Below are 21,118 nucleotides of genomic sequence, written 5' to 3'. Positions count from 1 at the left end.
ACCCAAATGCTGCTTGTCACCAGGAGGCACCGAAATGTAAACTGTCAGTGGGTACCACTCCTCTCTTTCCCCCTCATCCACCTTGCTCGTTTTTATTCCTTAAGTCAATGTCTTGATAAATCTTAAAGGGACACTGTTGCTTTAGAGCACTGAGCTTTTTCCTTCCTGTCTGTGTTTAGCTGCCTTTTTTTTTTTTAATGTTTTGTGGAGTTTTGGTTCTGATCTCAAATCCTTGAATGTTTTTCAGGGAAGCGAAATGGTTCTAGTTCTTAATTTTCCAAATAAAATTGATGCTCAGATCTGTTCTTTTTTTTTAATCACAGTTATTTACTATAGTTAAGTATCACATGCCCTGCAGAGATGGGGATTTTAATGAAGGCGCGTTGCCTGGTGTTTGGTCCAGAGTAAGTTTCATGAGATGGTTGCTGAGGGAAGTCAGACCTGTTGGAGGTGATAGACGTTTTCTCAAGTGTTCGTCGTCTTTTCTGATTTCCCTAAGCAAGTTAGGAATTCACTTGGGATCTTTGTTCCTGGAAAGCCAGAGAACAGCATTGCCCAAAAATTCCTCCCTCTGTAAATTGTAGCCCTGTGACGAGGCATGGTCCACGTTTACCTGTGCCACTGTGGCACTCAAATTAGATTTTTGTGTTTTTAGTATGGGAGTTGTGCCAAAAAAAGGGAAAACTTAAGAAATAACTATTTTTGCCTTCAGCTTTTTGTCTGTATACTCATATGCATTGGCTTCCTTTTAAATTCCAGGTGAGGTCTGCATTCTGTATACTTCAGACTGGCTTCTCCTTTTTTAGTAACATTGTGGTTGAGACCACTGGCATAGGAAATTGCTTTTCCTGTTGACCTTCCAAGCATGCATGTATTTGCAAATTGTGCTGCCTTTTGGGGTAGAATTGATGTAACAACAGTACAAGGAAGAGTTTGAGACCTTTTGTTGTTGTTTTGGAATTATGAATATTCCCAGTTCTGTGTGGTGCCAGTTAGGTAGAACTAGATTGTTGTTTGGTGTTTGCAGCAGAGATTAAACCACATGTTTTAATTTAAATTACTTAAAACTGAGATGCTATGACTTGAGGTTTCTAAGTCTTCATACAAGAAAGTCATACTTGCTAAGGAACTGAAGCAAAACACCATGATCTTAATGGCTGAGAGTACAGTAAAAAGTCACTGTGCTCTCTTGCTAGTCCCATGTTGACTTAAGCAATATTCTGCTGCATATAAAGTGTTGGCCCTAAAACGAGAAAATAAACACCACAGCCACTTTGCATCCATTTATATTAACACAGGTTGTGTGTGCATAGATGGAGAGGAGACTAATATTTGCTAAATAGAAAAGAGTTTAAAATAGTAGAAAGACTCTTTAAAAAGTTATTACAAACAAAACATTTAAAAATGAATGTAAAACTTTTTAGAAATAATAATTCAAACAGCCAAAGCTGGACACTTTAAAAAAAAAAAAAAAAGAAGAAAAGATTAATGTGGAAGCCAGATGGTTTCATGGCTTGGCAGACAGGACAGTGCATTTGCCACGTGCAGCACCTGAATGGAGGAGGAAATTTTGGATTTCCAAACAGATGGTGTTGAGGGACTCAGCAAAGCTGTTCACATTGGCAAGGAGTGGAAGACTGTGTAGCTTTTTTTCCCCAGAGACCCATATATTGCTGTTGAAGTATGAGTAGAGACTGACCATTCGGTACTTCCTTTCCCCCCCCGCAGGTATACGCTGGGAAGGGCTTTTGAAAATGTAGGAGAAGTTTTCCAGTTTAGCCTGGGAATTCATCTTCCCTGTCCTTTCTCTGCCATCTTCATTCTCTGAAATCACTTGCTGACAAGTAAACGCTCTCAAGATACCGGCGCCGATAAGATTCAAGGTGGAATCAACCCACCTGGGTTCGCTGCGCAACCGGAATGAAATGAAAATCACTTAAAAAGTATTGGATGCTGTAACTTTTTCTAGACAGAGGAGGAAGGAAACTGCTTTTCTTTTCTTTTAATTCTGTCAGTGTCCCCTTAAAATAATTACGCTGAAAGGAGGGGTGAAAGGCAGTTTTGAGAGAACGTGGCGTGTTCTGGTGAATGGTAGGCTCACTGTGCATCTTCTTCCTGCATCTCCTGCCCTTGTAGTTTAAGCTCTGGTTGTCAGCATGTTCCTTCTGGATGCATGCTGCATGCTACGCCGAGGGAATGTAAACAGCAGTTGTCGGTAGGCTCCCTGCCACACTCACTTGTGGTATTTTAGAGATACAAAGGTTGGAGAGCAGTGCTGATTTATGAGAGGGCAGGTCTAGCATGGTCTGCCTCCACTTGTCTCTAATCTCTGTCTGGAAGAGATAGCCTTGGTAATTGCTTTCCATGGCTACAGAGAAAATGTTGTTGGAGGAAAAATTTACGTGGTTACACTTGTCCATATCTTTTTTGAGTTTCATTCCTGAGATAGAATAACACAGCCTTGCATACAGTATGAATAGCTTCTGGGCAGACTGCTCGCGCATGTGTTTTTCTGCTTATAACTTCATGTGTCTCTCTCAGACTCCTTTTCAGTCGTCGGGGTTGGACACAAGCAGAACAACTCGGCATCATGGTCTGGTGGACAGAGTGTATCGTGACAGAAACCGTCTCGGCTCCCCGCATCGACGCCCTCTCTCTGTGGATAAACATGGAAGACAAATATCCTTTGGTTCATGAGCTGGCAGTGAACACCTACCTTTTCAACAATATCACAGTTTGCAGTTTTTACAGTTCCCTTCTTCCTCCCCTCCTCACCTGTCAGCAGAATTGCTTCCCATCTCAGTTGATGTCATCTGCTTTTTCTGAAGTGTGATCTAGTCTATAAATACCTGCTATTCTGTAAAGTAAGCATTTACCTTTCTCTGTTTCCTCAGCTCTAAGTGGGGATAATGATACATACGAAGCTGAGAGGGATTGAGATCCTTTGATGGAAAGGCAGGCAGTCTTGGTGAAACTGAGTTTCCCTTCAGAACTGAGTAAATTCAAACCAGAATAATTCTTTGCAGTTCATTGTGCATTTTATTACAAGTTGATTCATCAGTTTAGCATTTGCCAAGTGCTATTGCTTCTTGCCATTTCTGAAAATGAATTAGCTTCTTATTTCTGACTGGCTTAAAATGTGCCGCAGTCAGACTGGCTTGATGGGGCTAAAGGGGATGTGTGAGTGGCGAGATGACGGCTTCTCAGGGAAGAGTTAGATGCTCAGAAAGGGGAAAGGAGGATGGTTGTCCTGTTGCTCAAACATTACAACAATCCAGATAATATTTTGTTTTGAGCGTCCTTTTAAAGTCAGTATGTTCCTCATAGGGAGTCTGCTTGCCTTTCTCATGTGAGCTTAGTGGTTCTGACAGGGTAATTTGAATTATTCCTTAGGAAAAGATTTCAAATAGGCCTCCTGCTTAAGTGAGAAGGTGGTGTTCTTCCCCTTAACTGATGGAATCACGTGGACAGCTGTCCGTATGGCACTGTGTATCTGTCACCTCCATCAGACACAAGCTGGAGAAGGTTAGTAGCACCATCGTGTGTGTGTGTTAGTATTTGGACTGCGTTCTCTGATACTACAACACTTTCGTGTGCAACAGAGGCCTTTATTGTTCCCCCCAGCAGTTGGTCATCTGAATTGCCATGCCTTCCTGAATTTAGAAATTGATTTTTTTCTTCTTTATGCTTATTCTTTTAGGTGACCTGCTTTTAATATTAAGATGTGTCAGCTAATGTGATTTTTTTTTAAGGGTAAATCTTGCCAGATGTTCCAAGGCATACCCCAAAATTGTTGAGTTATAAAAGACTTAGATATTTCTTGCAGAAACTGGGTTAGTCTGCCCTCGCAAGCGTTCGAGTGGAGAGGAGCACCGAGTTGCCTGTTCCTACCCCTCACGCTCCTGACGTTGGAGGTGCCGAGTTGCCTAAGTGGTGGCCTTAGGCATTCACAAGCAAAGGACAGTTCATTATGAGAGATGTGTTGACCATGGAGGTTCCCATCTCCACAACATATTTGCATCCTGAACCAGTCATTTTCCCTCCCTATGAAAGAGGGATGCTTTCTTTTCAAAGACTAGTATAACCAAAGTATGTATAAGCAGCTTTCAACTTAAAAGTTGCATTATTTGATCATGCATAATCTTAACAAAGCATATCAAATTATTTTCTAACGATGGCAACCAATTTATCCTGTATTCCTCTCAATCCCATTGTTGAAACAATTGCTCTTCAAACTTGAACTAATTTGTTCTGCAAATTGATTGTTTCACAAGGAAATTGTGCCTGGTATACGCCATATGTAGATTTCGGTTTTTTAATGCAGAGTATTCAGGTTTTACTGAGTTGGTTACATTTATCTGAGATTAAGCATTCTTTTATGTAGAGAAACTGACAACAAAAATATTATTTTTGCCTTCCTTTAAGGACAAATTCTGATTCTGCCTTGCACCAGAGTACTATGACCCCAGCTCAACAAGAATCCTTTTCAGGAGGGTCACAGGACATGCAGCAGAAACGAGGTAAACAGAGAAAAACAGTAAAAATATTTGTAACATTCAAAGCATTGTACTTCAGATTACATGCACGTGTATTGGTGTTCATCTATTTCTATAAATACCTGTATGCATAACACTTTCTAGATTTAGTTACACAGGAATTGGAACAAAGGACCACATTTACTCTTCTGGGTACTGAAATCCAGAAGAGATTTTTACAAAGCTAAGATAAAACATTTTCCTGAACCCCGTATTCTGTGATTCTAAGGCCTTGCCCTATGGGGAAAAGTAATCTGGGCTTGTGGGACTCTGGTGGTTAGACTGCTCTCAGCGGTACTAGAGGTTTGCAGTTTGTAGTAACAAGTTTGTAGACAAGTGTAGAGATCGCAGGCATTTCATGGTCAGTGATACAATATCGTAAAGTAGCATGCCTTCCTCTAGTTTTTATTTATGGGATTGAGATCACCAGTGAATATACCCTCAGAGGCAATGCTTACAAACAATACTCTCTGATAACATTTCTAGTTACAAGCTGGAGCTGCGCAGCCCTCCGGCACTAACAATTCTGGTGCCCTCTGCTGGCCCTTGTTCCTGCTGTCAGTTCGAGAAATACATTAAAAGCTCTTAAATCTGTGTAGAGAAATTTAATCCTTAAACAATCACCCGGAGGTAGGTGAATGCGCAACACTCAGCTGCATATGCACTGTACTGCAGCTCTTCCATGTACTTCTAGAGCTGTAAAACATTAAATAATGATCATCCTAAACGGTATTGCATAAATATGGATATATAATCATCAGTGTGAAAGGGTTCTGTTAATACATCTGTCTGACTGGGCTTTCTTTTGATGTTTCTTTGTCACCTTGCTATTAGCACAATGAAACAGTTGATTGCTTTGAACAAACAAATGTGCTTGGAATATGGAGAAGTAACAGCTTTATAGCGTTTCTCTATCCCAGGGGAGATGGTCCGGATTTTTCCCCACTGGAGTCGTCCTGTTGGCCACCCGTCAGATGTACCAAGTGTACATCCCTTGTGCAAAATGCAAAAGATAGGAAAAACTAGGTCCCAAGATGTACTCTTCCACTTGGATCTAAGCAGACTAAATTGGAGGCCAAAATTTTTTGAAGTATTATTTGGGGTTTTTTTTTGAAGCTGATAGTGTCTCTTTGCTAATTAAATACAATTTTAGTCTCTTCTGGTGATAGGTTTTTAAAACTTTGATCTCATAACAGTAGAATGCCACTGTTTCATGTTCATTGATAATAGGTTACTTAAGAGTTTTCAAACGGTTAAACTTCCAATCTGAAAATTTCTTACTGAGAAGCTTAATATTGTGTGATTCCTTTTGTTCTCATTTTTTAGTTTTATTACTGACTGTCCCTGGAATGGAGGAAACCACCTCTGAGGCAGACAAAAACCTCTCTAAGCAAGGATGGGACACTAAAAAGGTAGGAATCTCACATTTCAAAGTGTAGAGATTTTATTTTCTAAACATATTTAGGTAAATTAATGCTCTCAATATTTTCAGTCAAAACAAACTACTTGCAGGGATTAGAGATTAAATGCTGTATTTAGCAACAAATCACTAAACATTAGATCAGAAAGGCACTTTATATGTATGTGTGCATGCACATGTTTCATTATATCAGGAGAAACTCTTTAAATTTGAGCCTTGTTGGGCCAATAAAGCAAAAAAGGTGACAGATATCTTCTAAGACCTTCGCAGAGTTCTTGTGTAGAAGAACAGCGCTTCTGTAGAAATGTATTAAATGAAATAAAACTTACTAATTGAATATATCATAAGCATTAATCTCTAGCAGTATCTTTGCCTTTAAAAATGTCTTCCTTCTGTTTTAGACTGGGTCATCAAGACCTAAATCATGTGAAGTTCCAGGAATCAAGTAAGTTTTGAGCAATTTTTTTTTAAAGAGAAAAAAAATTCTTCTTTAAGAAAGAATGTTGTGTATTGAATGTCTTCTTACTTTAGAGTTTTCTGAAAAACCCTTAGATGGTATAACACTGCAATTGATATAAGACAAGCCAGAACCTCTGTGAGTGACCCATTGGCTATTACATCTCTGATTGATTTATCAGAAATATAATACATAGTTCTGTATATGGCACCTTCCCTTTTTAAAAAGATTTTTATAAAGGTCTGTCCAGGCTGAAATTTAAATTGAGATGTGTCTTTTTTTTTTTCCCCCCTCTCTTTCTCCTTTATTTAGCATCTTTCCATCAGCTGACCAGGAAAACACTACAACACTGATTCCTGCTACGCATAACACGGGCGGCTCCCTGCCAGACCTGACAAACATCCATTTCCCTTCCCCTCTCCCAACACCGTTAGATCCTGAGGAATCCACATTCCCAGCCCTGAGTAGCTCCAATAGTACCGGAAATCTTGCTGCCAATCTGACTCACTTGGGCATCAGCACTGCCAATCAGGGTAAGATCATAACTCTGAGGTGTTTTTACAGATTGTCCATAATATGTCACTTGTCTTAAATTCTGGAATTTGCATTGCTGAATATTACTGTTTTGTCTGCGAGGTAATTGCACTTCACTGTTGATTGACACTTCTTTATAAACAAGTTTTATCAAGCCATTTCTGTACGAAAAAGTGAGAAAGCTGTATTTAGTTGTATGACTTACAAATTCTCTTTCATTTTTCTCATGTTCTTGGTGCCCAAATCTGCTTTTTTGGGGTTTGTCTGTTTGTTTTACGTATAAGACTACAGGACAGACTAGCATCCAAAGCCTGCCTCCCTTGTAATTCATTGTACTTCACCCCAACAGCACTTGTATTATGGAAATATCTTAAGTAGGCCTTTTGTTTTCATTCCTTTAGAATGGGTTTTTTTCAGTGTGAGTATTCTTTTGGAGAGAGAACGTTGCTTGCTTCATCTGAAGCAAGTTTTCTCTTTTGAGCAATCAAGAATAATGTGGAGCCTTTACAATGTGTGCTAGTTTTTAGAAGCTTGACTGCCTAAGTTTTGAAAATACCTGAATATTCAGGCTACATAATGTAGCGGGGCTGTGGGAAATAATGCCAAGTGCACACCTTAATTTCTCACAGCTCTCACTCTTGTGCCTTTGTGTTGAAATTGTTACCTTCCTAGCAGCGTAGGTTTTGTTGCAAGTTCTTCTCAAGCGCTGTTGCTGTTTGAGCTGTTCAGCATGGTGAGTCTGAGTTGTGTTTGTTGGGGTTTTTGGACTTTGGCAATACTGATAATTTTATTTAAAAAAACCAAACAAACCAAAACAAACCACAAACAAACATTATTTGCCATGCTGGCAGTTTATAATATACTGATCATCTGATAATTTCAGTATTAAATTTAACTTTATAGGCAAATAGTCTAAACTGGTGATTGTTATTTTTTTAAATAATTTCACTGGGTCATACTCAAATAGTTGTGAAGAGGGTTGCATTTTTTTTATTGTCAGTGACAGTTGCAGTCAGTTGATTCCTAGAATAGAAATGAGGCGTTGTATCCAAAAATACAAGTATATTTCCTGTAACGCATTTGACAGGATTCCCTTACCCACTTAAAAATCCTCTCATATATTGGGAAAAGGAAATCATTCTAATCAGGTTAATGTAGTGTTATGACTGAACAGTTATATTTAAGAATGAAGCGAAAAGATGGTTTAACCATTTGAGTACAGAGTAGGTCAGCAGCTTTCAGCATCCTTTAACAAGTTTTCTGGTCTCGAAAGAGACTATGCAAAGTTTCAGAGATGGGCTGTCACTCACGTAGAACTTAGCGAGTCTGTGCGAAGAGAGCTATTGTGTGTATAAAAAGAAACAAACTACTTGCATGGAGTTGGTCAGACCGGGTCGCTAAATTTTTTGCCGTACCCATAATTAGCAAAGTAAATGGTATAAAACCAAACCGGTAAGTATATAATTGCTTTGAAAACATTTCCTGATCTATCAAAGACATAACAAATTAAAAAGATATACTCATTGATGATTTTCCTGCTTCTCTTTGGAGACTATCCCGTAGTTTAATCATTGGCATAGTCAGTGTTTGGTGCTTTTTTTAACTGATTTTTTCCAAACCTTCCTTGCCTCTCTTTATCTTTTAGCTCTTCAGCAGAAAACGTAAAGGCTTTTGAACCTTTTGCAGGAGCTCTGTGCCTTGCCCAGGCATGCCCTCAGCAGCCCCACGACAAGGTGGGGAAACAAACACCTGTCAGGTTACAAAGAACTGCCAGCAATTGAAGACTACGCATTTTGTGCATTTGAGTTTTTCAGTTCGCTGACACGTTCCGCGAGACAGCGTTGATTTTGAAAACATCGTAGGGGAGGCCAGGCAGTCTTCAGAATCTGCGCGGTTTGAGCCAGTTTGCGTGCTGGCTCCTTGGCAGCCCGGACTTCCTGGCTCCCTGGCAGCCTGCCTGGAAGCCTTGAACATTTGCCAAATGCCTAGGAGCTCACAGGCTCTTGTGAATTCCTTCTTTCTGGCAGCTCTAGGAGAACAGCTCGCTAGCTAGATTGTCCTGAAATCACTTTCCAGGGTGTCTCGGTTCCTCTAGGGTAAGGCAGAAAATAGGAGAGGTTTCAAAACTTCCAGTTTTTTGTCTTGAATTGGAACAAAATTACAATACTTGAATTGTTTATCCCTACCCCCTGCTAGGTCGTGGCTTTTAGAGTGTGAAGGATATTTCCTGCCTTCCCGTGCACTGGTATGCCATTAAAAATGGAGTGCTTCCTGTGTAACCAGTTTTTCTTCTGCATTTCCATTAAATAGGTGTTTGTTTTTATAATATCGCCAGTGCCCTCTGATTAGTCTTGTTATACGATCTGTTATCTTCTTCCTGAAGTTTGAGCCCTTGCAAATAGAGCAGAATGGGCTTTTCCTGGGTTCCACGCGTGCAGCCCGGGAGGTGTGCGAGAACGATACCTATGGTTTCTGTGAACCGCTGAAGCTGCTCCGCCTATTTCAGTTTCAAGTCTGTGCACAAACCTGAACAACCGTGACTGGTTTTGGTCCAGGATAAACAGCAGGGAATCTTCCTCTCATCCTGATGCTCTTCATCCTGACAAAATTAATTGCTAATTAGCTAACAAGTTTCAGCCTGATTGGCCGAGGCGCATTCAGCACTTCGCATTAAGTGGTTGTCCACTTACGCCGTTCATTTTTCATCGTTTAGGTAATTACCGCCATGCAAGTATCAATAAACCATTGCTCTGTTCCCGTTTAAGCTGGTTTCTTCCTTCCTGGCAGGAATGACGACGACGCCAGCCCCTTCCCAGCAGCACCGTCAGCCAGCCGTCAGTCCTCTCTCGTTGAGCGCAGACTCAAGACGACCACAGTCACAGCAAATGTCTCCTACGCTTTCCCCTTTGTCTCCAATTACTCAGGTAGGAACTTACTTGAAGAATTAAAATTCTTCAATCACAGATTAATTATTTTACCTAGGGAGAAGCTGGCTGTAACTTCATCTCTGTTGTTCTGTAATTTTCTTCTTTAAATGTGTTCATTAATTCAGAGCCTTAAGAAGAGAGAGGTTTGTAGAGGGGACAGATTTTACTTTCACTTTTCTAGAACCGTAGTAAAAAACATCTATTAGGACACTTTTCTGTAACGATATTGTCCCAAAGTTAGTTGTGAAATTTGAAAGACATTTCTCTAATTCATGAGAGAAGCCTAGTTAGCTTTTTTAATTGATTTCATAAGTGTGACTCTACAACTGACTAGGTTATCAGTTTCTGACCTGGACATTCAACTGGGCTTTTAGAGTATTTGTTTATTGTACACTGGAGGTGATATTAAGTCTTTTGAAACACGTTCTTGACTGTTTCTGAAACTTTAGGTAACGTTTTTTAAATGCAAGATGAGATTGACTTAGTACAGTTCTCTCGGTGTGAAACTTGATGTGCTTGAAAATGAAGGGAAATTACCTGCCAGTATGGATGATTTTGATTCTTCTTTTTAAGGCTGTGGCTATGGATGCATTGTCTCTGGAGCAGCAGCTTCCCCCATATCCATTTTTTACCCAGACAACTTCCCAGCAACAGCAGCAGACCCAGGTGGCAAGTACCCTGCCTCAGAATACTCCTTTAATGCAGACCTCTGGTTTACAGCGAGGAACACAGCTCCCCCCACTCTCCGTCACGGTACCTTCTTCCATCCCACAGTCACCTCCGGGCAGCCAGACCCAACCGTCAATGGGAATAGACATCAACTCGGTAAGCTTGGGCAGAGCTGAAAATGATAGAGCTTTCGTTCGGAAAACCTGGTAGCGTACAGCGTAGTGTCAGAGACCAAGCTGTAATAAATATACTTTTAGGCAGAGTCTGAAGTAGACTTAGAATGGTTTTGGTTGAATCCACATTTAAGTGTTTTATAGAGGAAAATTCCGTTTTAACATACGCTTAGGGTGGCCGTAGTTTCACAAAACCGTGCCCCTTCTGACTCCATGTTTGATTAGACCAGCTTAAATATATCAGCATTTATTTCATACCTTGCTGCTGCCGTTGCATTGATACGTTTTCAGGCTGCTAAATGTAATGTATCCCCAACACATCGTGTGTTATACAGTGTGCTATAGACTGGAGGAGTTAACGGAACTTTGATAAACAAACCTGCTAACAAGCATTTTCCAAAAGTTGGAGAGAACCAGGTATTTTCTATAGTTTCTATATTTAGAACCCTTTCATTTTAGGGAATTTTAGAGCATACATTATTATCTTCAAAAATTGCATTTGTGGCTGCCTCCAGATGCCCAGAAGAAATGGAGTGTATACGTACATATAGCAGGGATTTACAGACAGATTTCTTTTTTTGCTTGTTTTAACATGGTCTGTTACGCAATGTTGTGTCTCTCTGCATATGAAAATCCAAAATGCAGAGCAGGATCAGAGTTGCAGGCTAGCTAGGGAAGAATTTCACAGCTCGGTCTCTGCTCATTCTGCCCCGCTGTGTAGGATCTTGGTTGTCTGACCTGTTGTGTGCTCCTGGCAGTGTTGTAGTGACAGTAATTGGTTTGAGAATGAGAAGAAATCATTCTCTATTGATCTAGCACTTGATTGTGGATTTCATTTGTGGATGAAATTTTTAACAGTTTGTGCTGATAAGTGCTTCTTGAAAGAAGCTGCTTCCCTTTCAGGATTGGAAGGGGAAGAGGGAAGGACAAATCCAGCAGTGGAAAGGATACCAACCCCCTCAAAATGTGTCCAAATGTTTTGATTCTAATACTCACGTAGCTACCAGTACAGATGATTCTGATTTTCATTCTTTGCTTTCTGTGTTGCTTTCCTCATCCTAAACTTCTTTATGACCTTAACTTTTAGGGTGCTGTGCTTATCTTTTAAAGCAACTGAAATCATACATAAATAAACTTAAATTTAAAGCTAGTTTATCAAAAAGCCGTTTGAGCTGTGTTACAGTCTCACTGACAACTTTTATGCAGTTTTTGTAAAGTAGTATTGAAATTCATTTTGCTGTAGTTTGGATGTCTGCTTAAAGTGCGTAAGTAGCAATGCATAGCAAAAAGGGTTAAGACATATTTTCTTGAGATTTACAGAATTGGGTGTCAGAAAGCATTGGTAGTACAGCGTTCTCCCACATTGCAAAGCTATCTGATTAAATTATTCTTTTTCGTAGAACTACTGGATTGCAGGTTTTCCTCAATCATCTGTTAATTTCTAAAGGAAGTCTAACGAGAAGAGCTGTACTTACTATTGGTGTTAATTAGTGCAACATTCTATTTAAATGCCATTAAGATTATTAATTTGTTCAAATCCAGGGTTCTTCATGACTAAAAAAAGGTAAATCTTTGCAAATGTGTTCTCAAGATGACTGAGAACAATGTAAATATAACTAATATAAACCTGCAAAACATAGTGTGAATTCTCAGACAATGTCTGTTCCATGTCCTGGGGTAAAATGCAGCTTTGAGAAGGATTTCAGTCTGCGTGGTTACACACTTCAATCTTGATAACACACCCAGGCTATTGAAGACTAGGCAGAGTAACACGAGAAGGCTTTCCAGCGCAGTATAAACACAGGTTAAGAATGTGTGGGTATGGCAGTTGAATTGAAGAATAAGTTACATTATTTTTGAGTTATTCCCAGCTTTCAAGACTTGTTTTCCCTAAATCGTTGGCTGACCAGATTTTTTTTTTTTAATTGAGCGTAACTGAGAACAGGGAGAAAATATTTCAGCAGTTTTGCTTGTACAACAGCACTGCCCTGCTCTCAGCCCTTCGGTCAGACAAGACCATGCCACGCTGGTATCTTAACTCTCTCCTTTTTGCGGCATTGTTCACAGTAATCGTGTCTTCATACGTAGCCAAGAATTGCGGAAGAGGATGGTTTCTCCCAGCTTCCTCGAGCTGTGTACACCAGAAGTTTATAATTTTCCAACCTTCCATCAATCCCATGGTCTTTAATTCTGTGTTGTTCTGTAGGCTTCACTCCAGCAGTACCGCAGTAATGCTGGATCCCCAGCCAACCAGTCTCCCACCTCTCCTGTCTCCAATCAAGGCTTCTCTCCTGGCAGCTCCCCTCAAGTAAGGGACTCTGTGCTTCCACAGGCCTTGCTTCTTGTGTGTGTTTTTAGTTGAGTCTCTCCATTACTGACCCATAGTTGTCTCACTGTAACTGTATGTGCCTCATGCATTACTGATGTCTCATCTTGTTTGCAGTTTCATTCAGTTCCAGAGTTTTTCAATGGCTGGTGAATTGCCTTTTTATTGATCAAAGCTACTATTTGAGCGCTATTAAAACTCAGTTATTTCTTTGGGGTGTACCGTGGACAGAACCTGCAGGTAGACCCCTTTCAATTAGCAATATCGTGTAGGAGCTGACGGATAAGACTGGGAGGGCAGGGGAGAGAGAGAGGGAGGCTTAGTGCTTCCTGCAGCAGCAGGATAACTCCTGTGGCACTAAATATCCCTTGCGTGGCCAAATGCATTTACATCAGGACCTTTTCTTTGCGTGGGAACATAGACTTTGAAAGAAAACACTGGAGAAAATGCTCTTAAAATTAGCAACTGTATCTTGTGGCTTGCAAGTAATGGGTGAGTAAACACGCTTTCTTGCATGCCAGCTGGTTTTTCTTCCTGTGTATGTATATACTCATACATCCACGTGTCCTATATGCAAGTCATAGCTAGGGGTGTCTGTAAACCTACGAAAGGGAATTTTTATCTGCTGGCAGCAAGACAGTTAAAACCAAAGCAGTCTTTGAGGGTGCCCCTAATGTAAGGGAGTGAATGCGTTTTCACTACAGAAATAATCCGATGCTGCTAAAACAGCTCCGTATGGCTGCCCTTTCCCTAAATCCCACCTGTAGAAATGAGGTGCAGGAAATTCTTACAGAGCATCACAACAGAGTCTGAAAATACATTTTCTGTTTCATCATTTAACGTTTAAGGCTGTAAGGAGGATCCTATCTAAATAAGTGCTGCCCCTTCATGGTTCCAAAGCAGAAGCTTCGTCTCTCCTTGCCATTAGCCAGAGACAGGTCACTGGTAAGCTCAGTAATAGATCCGAGTGTCAGGACTGTCTGGATTTTCTTAACCCTTGCTTAATTGCTTCTTAACTTCTCTCTCTCCTGCCTGCTTCTGCCAGTTCTGCTGTGTTCTGTGTGTGGCTCAAAGAAAACAAGCAAACTTACTCCTCTAGGCTGTCATGTAGAGCAGAGCTGTTGCCAGTCTTGCTGCAAATTCTCAGGTCCAGTTCTCATTGGGGCAATGCATCCGATTTTGATTTTTGCCTTGATTTTCTTTCCCCCTTGACTTCTCAATAACTCTTTCTTAGTTTTGTCCACAGACTTGTTGCCACTGGTCAGTCCAGAGTACTGGAGTGCAGCAAGCTCTCCCCAGTGGAGCACACACTTGACTATAATTTTTCCTGCTGGGCCTGTTTTATCCTGTAAACTCTTGCTTAGGTTTTGCTGTTTTCAAGTGGGACACCATAACTCTGTGTGAAAGGACGAGGGTTTATTAATACTGCTTGCTTTAGTATTGGCCTCTTAAAAATACCCACACAATTCTTTATTTTTGCTCAATTAAAAATGAGACAGCTTTCCTGCCTCCATCAATGAACCAAAAGCTAGTAGTGGCGAGCGAGCTATCTGTGGTGGTGGACCTCTTAAGGTTGCAAACAGTAAGTGTGGAGAGAAGCAACGGGGGAAGAAAAAACAGTTCGGAAGAGAAATTTGGGTTGGTTGTGATTATGGGGGCAGCTCCCAAATAGCAGGATCCATTAAACTGTAGAGTAATCTGCCAAGAGCAAAGGCAGATCGGTTCCAACAGCAGAACATGCCCGTTGTGGAACAGTCTGGCACTGGCTGACAAGAGTGGAATAAAGTAGGTGTGACCGGGTAGGCGTCCTCCGCTTGCTCCTGTTTCTCTGATTAATTTTAGGTTAAATCGTTCTGCAGCGTATCAGTGCGATGAGTGACACGCTCTAAAAATAGAAATCTGTGGTTTGATTTTTATCACATACGGTTCATTCACCAGAAGTTATTTTTCATCTTTCCACATCCCCAAATCTATTTGCTCTTGTGTTTTGGATGTGTGTTTGTTATACGAAGGTCTTCCTGTTCAAACACGAATTGAAAAGCTCTGCTTGTAGTTCTCAGCTTTGTGTTTGCATGGCTTTTCATTGACAATGGCTTGTTTAGTACTACTCTGCTTTTCTCCTCTAACACCTGGCATACTGTTCCAATTAGACAGAAATCTGCTTTTTTTAGTAGAATGGCTGTATACTGGATAATATGGTATGTATTTTTAGATTAATAATTTAAGCCAGGGGTTTTGTGGTTTGGGTTTTTTTTTTTTTTTCCCTTGCAGTCACCACATCATTAACCCAAGAAGATGTACTGTTGACAAAACAGACCTCATCTAGTGTTTCTGGAGGAGATGGTGTTAGCAAGATGTTTTTCACAGAGTTGTCGATAAATTATTCTAGGACTCTGAAGTGTTGAAGTAATGACATTTCCAGCTGATGTCCTTTGGGAGTTTCAGTGCTTACAGATGTAATAACCGGTATACTTCAGAGCTGAGGAATAAATACGGGCTTGTATGTTTTGTTAGGAGTTACTAGTGTAGACTTGCACAAATAGATTTTGGTCTCCTGTTTATTATTTTTCACGTTGCCCAAACTTTTTAGGATGGGAACAATGCTTAGTGGAACGCACCGATTTTTAGGTTTTGCCTTACTTCTGAAAAGCTGCTGTAGAAATGAAACGTCAGAAGTTAAAGGAAAAAAATACCTTGATCCTCTTTGCAGCTCGAATTGCAGTTGTCTTTCTAGTGCCGGTCCAAACTGGCTTTGATTCACGTCGAGTATGTGACATCCTGAAGCGCACATTTTTCATTAGGAATTGTTATAAAACATCACACAGTTCTGAAGCCGTGCCTGCCACTTAAGGTGGGAACGATTTTCCCGTGATAGAGTTAAGCTTGGCTGGTCCTGATCTGCTTGCTTGAGTTAGCTCTGCGCTCTGACTCCTTTTTTTTTTTTTTTTTTTTTTTTTAAAGAAAAAAGTAACACATGTAGCAGGCTGAATAAGGTGGAGTTTGAGTGGTTGATCAAAGGGTGACTGGGCAGCAAGTAAGATATCAGTGGTTTAAAGAAAAGTCTGGCTTTTTTTATTTAAGTAGTGCTTTGCTTTTTCTCTCGTCAGGTGTATTGTGGCTCTTGCTTGTGATGTTTGATAACTCCCTCGTAGCCCTGTCTTTTGCGAGGGATAGAGCAGCCACCGTAGTTTTGAGGACCAGATGATAAATTGGAAGACCGGTTCCAATTACAACTGGTTTCCATTTTTACCTGCTTCTAAGGAGGGCATCGAGTAGGGTGTTAAGCTGCAAAGATGTCATTATTGTTCTGTGGTCATTGCTGTGACAGATCATAAACGCCCAGGAAAGTGAATCAAAATCTTATTTTTGCCCGTAAAGCCCTATTCTTGGCTCAGGCTCCATTTAATCAGTCTCGAGGATGAGCTGGCTTCATTTAGTTAAACTATTTCTTACTGAGAAGTTACCGCTATGATCTTCTCTGACAAAGATTTGGAGGCAGTTGTCTGCCTTTTCTGACGCTGCCAGTATCATACTTTAAAATGCAGCACCGTGGAGGTCCGTAAGGCTTGTGTTTCCAGTCTTCTGCCGTTATCCAGCAGCGCTGTTCTGCAGCAAATTTCTCTCTTCTCCAAGTGCATTCAAATCGTGCCCGCACCCTCGCATGCAGCCGGTGGGAAGCGCTTCGCGGTGATGCTCGGAGCAGTTCTTGGATCAAACAGGATCTGCTCAGCAAGGAGTTCTGTAGCACGCGCAGCATGTGCTGAACTTTCAGCCACCTTCCCCCACGGAGTCTTCGTTCTCGGGCTGTGAATTCCTCCCTTGATGCCACGTTTATCCAAAAGCATCCATATAATGTGATAGCCGAGGATTCTGGCTGAAGGTGGGAAGGTTTTTGTTTGCTTTAAAAAGAATATGTTGTTGCTTCTTCCCTGATAGTCCCCTCTCATGGAGGTTGTGGGCAATTTAGGGTTTTTTTTTATACAAGACTTCCATTCTTTTCTTTGCATGCAACCTGCAAATAAGCTGCGCTGAGCTATGCTACTGATGTAGGAGGGAGAACGTTTCAAATGTGATGTTTGCTGAAATTTTTGTGTTCACTGTTGTGGACATCATCCGGTGGGTTTTTTGAGTAGCTTAATCTTTGGCTGTGTTCAGTGCTTTTAACTGTGGTGGCTGGTGTAACTGTCCTGGTATTTCCTAGGCTTTTGCTTAATTTCATATGCTGCTTAGGTTTTTAAGGAGAAAGTTGTAGCCTTCCTCTTTCAACGTGTAGATAAACCAGCTGGAAAATGCTAAGCAAGGTATTGAATTTTTTTTTTTCCAAGATTGATACAAACTCTCCATGCAAATGGTCTTTTAGAGACACCATCTTTTATTGGTGCGCTCTTTGGCAGTAGATTTTTTTTTTTCAGCTGGCGTATTAGAATTTGTGACAGTTTTAAATAAGAAGTGATCTCTCTGTGATTTCTTTTATATCTGGCAGTTCTTTGGGACAGTACTGAGTAGTATTAGAACATTGACCTCAAGTTCTTGGTCACCTTTAGAATAATTGATAAATGATGGAGAATAACTGATAAACGCTTGTCGTGCTAGAGGGGACAGCAAAATTAGCAAGGCTGAGGAATTCCTCCTGAGATTCTCGCCTTCGAACTGCCGATAACATGCTTTACCGGGCTTTCTTGTTAACTTTTCTGATCTGCAGCTGAAGTGAAGTGACTTTAAAACGTCAGTTTTGTTTTGGCATGTTGTTGTCTCAGTGAAGCTGGCTGTTCCGTGAACACGAGGTTGCAGAGACAGCGAGCTAGTCACTGCCTGCGGGCTGGGGATCAGCTTTGCATCGCATTTTGTTTTAACGTGCAGTTCCCTTCTGTGTGGGGTTTGTCTTTCACCCCCCAAAAAAGTTCACAAAAAAGCTGAAGTTGCAGAGTGATTATTTTTTTTTTTTTTTTAATTTCTCGTGCTGCCTAGCGCACTCGTCTGTTTTCATAAATCAGAAGTTTTGTGTGTTGTGTGTCCTCCGTGAGGAAGTTTGTTTGGTTTACTTGACTGTGTTTTTGTGCTTACCGAAAGGCAGCGTACCATGGAAGGATTTGTGTGTTGGAGAGAAGTACTGAATGTTTTATGAATTTGCTGATGGGTAGTGGTTGTTAATAATAAAGGGCACTGCTAACTAACTTTGAGAAGCATCGGTCGGAAGGCTCGAGTCACTTGCACACCGTGGGTACGTCTGTTTGTGAGATTTTTGCACCATAAAGACTCTGTTTTGTTTTCAGCATTCTTCCATTCTGGGGAGTGTATTTGGTGACTCCTATTATGATCAGCAGATGACAGCTAGGCAGGCTAATGCCCTATCCCATCAGGTGAGCAAATTCATCTCAGATTTTCAGCTATATTTCGGCCACTTTCAGCTTAAAATAAATATAGATCAACTTCTGATTATTTTATGTGAGATCACATTTTGTCCATAATTTTACTTCTGTTATTTTTAGTTTGCAATACTCAGGGATTTCTTTTCTTCTGTTTTTTTTTTTTCCCCCCCCACTCTTCCTTCCCCTTCCTCCCTCTTAGCCGTTGCAGGAGATGTTTTTAAAGGTGTTCTGCCAAGTTTATTGGATTAAAAATAATGAAAATAAATTTTAAAACCCGCACATTTCTGGCCATAGTTGCATTTGGGGAGGATTCACTTGTCGGTGGTAACAATATTTACTCCTGAATTTGGCAAACTACTCGTGCACGGTACCAAAACGTAGCAGGCAGGCCCACGCCTTCGTTAGTTTGGCCAACCCGTGCATTCGTTCATTCAACTGTGAAATATGCTCTGGTAGCAGGAAAAAACGAGACGGCTTCTGAGAGGCAATGCTTGATGGGCAGATACCTGAGTTAGTAGCATGAATTATGGGTTTTTTTACTTTGTTTTAAAGCTACCTTTTCTTTTGTTCTTATGATATCAAAAGCAGTGATTTTATTTTTGCATCCACCCTCTCCTCATTCCCCTGCACTCTGAATTTGGCAGTAAACTATTCTGGAAAGTTAAGTGAAAATAGAGCGTTATTTTGATCAACGAAACCTAAAGATGAATTTGTTTGCCTGTCTCTTTCAACGTTACATCCCGTACTTGAGCTTTGTAAGTTGTTTTGCTGTATTTCCTGATGGTTAGAAGTAATAACTCCTTTGTGCCTTGGTCTTCAGCTTGAACAGTTTAATATGATAGAAAACGCCATTAGTTCCAACAGCCTGTACAGCCCTTGTTCCACCCTTAACTACTCCCAGGCAGCCATGATGGGACTTACCGGCAGTCATGGCAGCTTGCAGGACTCGCAGCAGCTCAACTACTCCAGCCATGGAAACATCCCCAACATCATTCTTACAGGTAAGAAAATCACAAGACTTAACCGACCAGTAAAAACCATCCCGGTGTTGGTGTTCCTCTTTATTGTGCAGTGGCTCGCTTCGAGCCAAGAAAGGAAAAGGGTATTGTGGCCTTTGAAGGTTTTGTTTCACCTTCTGTAAACGTTCGTGGAACCGGTCTGGTGTATTTCCCGCGTGCCGGGGAGCCTGACGGCTCTCCTTTAATCCCAGCAAACAGGTAGAGCTGCGATGGCAGCACTCATCGTCTTATAGGCTTTCCCTGCCTCTGAATTTACTGGGTCCTCCGCCACAGCGAGGGAGAAGCTGTGAAAGCCGAACTTCTTCCTCTGCTGCTCTGTTCGAGCTCGCCAGCAAAGGATTTTTTAGTGTCACATATGGTAGCAAATCTGGTCACGGTTGGACGTTTGGAAACAGTTTCTGCACAGGCCACTGAGAAAACTGTAGCTCAGTCCATATTTCAGCCAAGGACTCCTGCCGATAAGAATTGCGTAAATTAAGATTATTCCCCCTAAGCCTAAGGGAGAGAAAAGAGACTGGAGTGACACCGCTTTGTGGCCCCCAAATGTACACGTATGAGTTTCGCTTTGTGTTAGGTCGTTGTGATGGTTTTGAGATGCTCTGACGAGTCTGTAGTTCATCCAGCTGGAAATGAGGATAGATGTTCCTTGTCTGAACTTCAATAAGTTACTCCAGAATTTTTGCAAGCTGTTTTATGTTTATTCGCCTGGCGAATATGTATTTGCTGAGTCCTGCCGACACCTTTCTCTTCCTCTTCCCTGCAGTGACAGGAGAATCTCCTCCCAGCTTATCGAAAGAACTGACCAGCTCTTTGGCAGGAGTGGGAGACGTCAGCTTTGATACGGATTCCCAGTTCCCTCTGGATGAACTCAAAATTGACCCTTTAACCTTGGATGGACTGCACATGCTGAATGACCCCGACATGGTCCTCACTGACCCTGCCACAGAGGACACGTTCAGGATGGACCGGCTGTGAAGCGTGGACACCAGGAGCGTGGGAATGACGCTTGTTCCCGGAGCCGAACTAGAGAGTCCAGTGGGTCAGTCGTGTCAGAAGAGGAGCTGCTGAGAGCAGTAGCTCTGGCCTGTACAACATGTACAATGAGTAAAGCTTGTCGTTCTAAGCTTGCAGCGCTGCAGACCCCTACTCCCTGTCGCGCCGTGTTTCACCCCTTATCCGCTCATTGCCATTAATGAGTAAGGAGTTTCCATCAGCCTTTTCCTCTCCAGAGCCCCCCCTTTCCCCCCACCAAAGCTCCAGCGTTGTCAGTTTATCCTTTGCACTAGAAAAGGGGGTGGTTCGGGGCAGGCGAGGAAGGTTCAGAGCCGAGGGTAGAGAGATTCTTTCCAACCTACCGAATTGTTGGCTGCTGTTTGAGCCGGGGAGGGGGCAGCGCCGCCGACGCCCCCCCCTCCTCTCTCCCCCCCCCCCGATTCGGAAGGAAATCTCTGCGTTGCCACCCTCCGGGAGGGGCTGGGGGAGCTTCAGCGGTTTTGACTCTGCTTTGTGACGGCTGCTTCGTAGAGTAAAACGCTTCTTCCTTTATCGATATGCCATGTTTGTTTTCAGGTTTGTTTCCTTGACTGTCGTCCTGCACCCACTGCCTCTTCTCGTGCCCTGAGCAAACTCGCGTACTTGGCAAAGCGGAAAAGCAGCCCGGCAGCCCCGTGGCCTTTTGTAGCCGGCTAG

The 21,118-nt window shown here is 41.7% G+C and overlaps 1 protein-coding gene across 4 annotated transcripts in view; it reads left to right on the top strand.

Annotated features, from left to right (window-relative positions):
- CRTC1 (CREB regulated transcription coactivator 1) overlaps nt 1-20,762 on the top strand; it is a 43,121-nt gene extending 22,359 nt beyond the window's left edge. For 2 of the 4 annotated variants that reach the window (XM_050910571.1, XM_050910570.1), the window contains 12 exons: nt 2,542-2,679; nt 3,464-3,525; nt 4,426-4,520; nt 5,862-5,947; nt 6,357-6,400; nt 6,725-6,945; nt 9,734-9,870; nt 10,447-10,698; nt 12,922-13,023; nt 18,315-18,401; nt 19,231-19,411; nt 20,193-20,762. In XM_050910571.1, coding sequence (XP_050766528.1) covers nt 2,542-2,679; nt 3,464-3,525; nt 4,426-4,520; nt 5,862-5,947; nt 6,357-6,400; nt 6,725-6,945; nt 9,734-9,870; nt 10,447-10,698; nt 12,922-13,023; nt 18,315-18,401; nt 19,231-19,411; nt 20,193-20,404 — 1,617 coding nt within the window. In that variant the 3' untranslated portion in view covers nt 20,405-20,762. The remainder of the gene's footprint in view (nt 1-2,541; nt 2,680-3,463; nt 3,526-4,425; nt 4,521-5,861; nt 5,948-6,356; nt 6,401-6,724; nt 6,946-9,733; nt 9,871-10,446; nt 10,699-12,921; nt 13,024-18,314; nt 18,402-19,230; nt 19,412-20,192) is intronic. The other 2 variants (XM_050910574.1, XM_050910572.1) reach the window with 2 other exon arrangements.
- The last annotated feature ends 356 nt before the right edge of the window (nt 20,763-21,118 follow it).

The sequence above is a fragment of the Gymnogyps californianus genome, chromosome 24 (assembly GCF_018139145.2).
Source record: "Gymnogyps californianus isolate 813 chromosome 24, ASM1813914v2, whole genome shotgun sequence".
NCBI classification, from domain to species: domain Eukaryota; kingdom Metazoa; phylum Chordata; class Aves; order Accipitriformes; family Cathartidae; genus Gymnogyps; species Gymnogyps californianus.
Note: the sequence above shows the minus strand (reverse complement) of the source record. Positions and strands in the feature narration are given on the sequence as shown.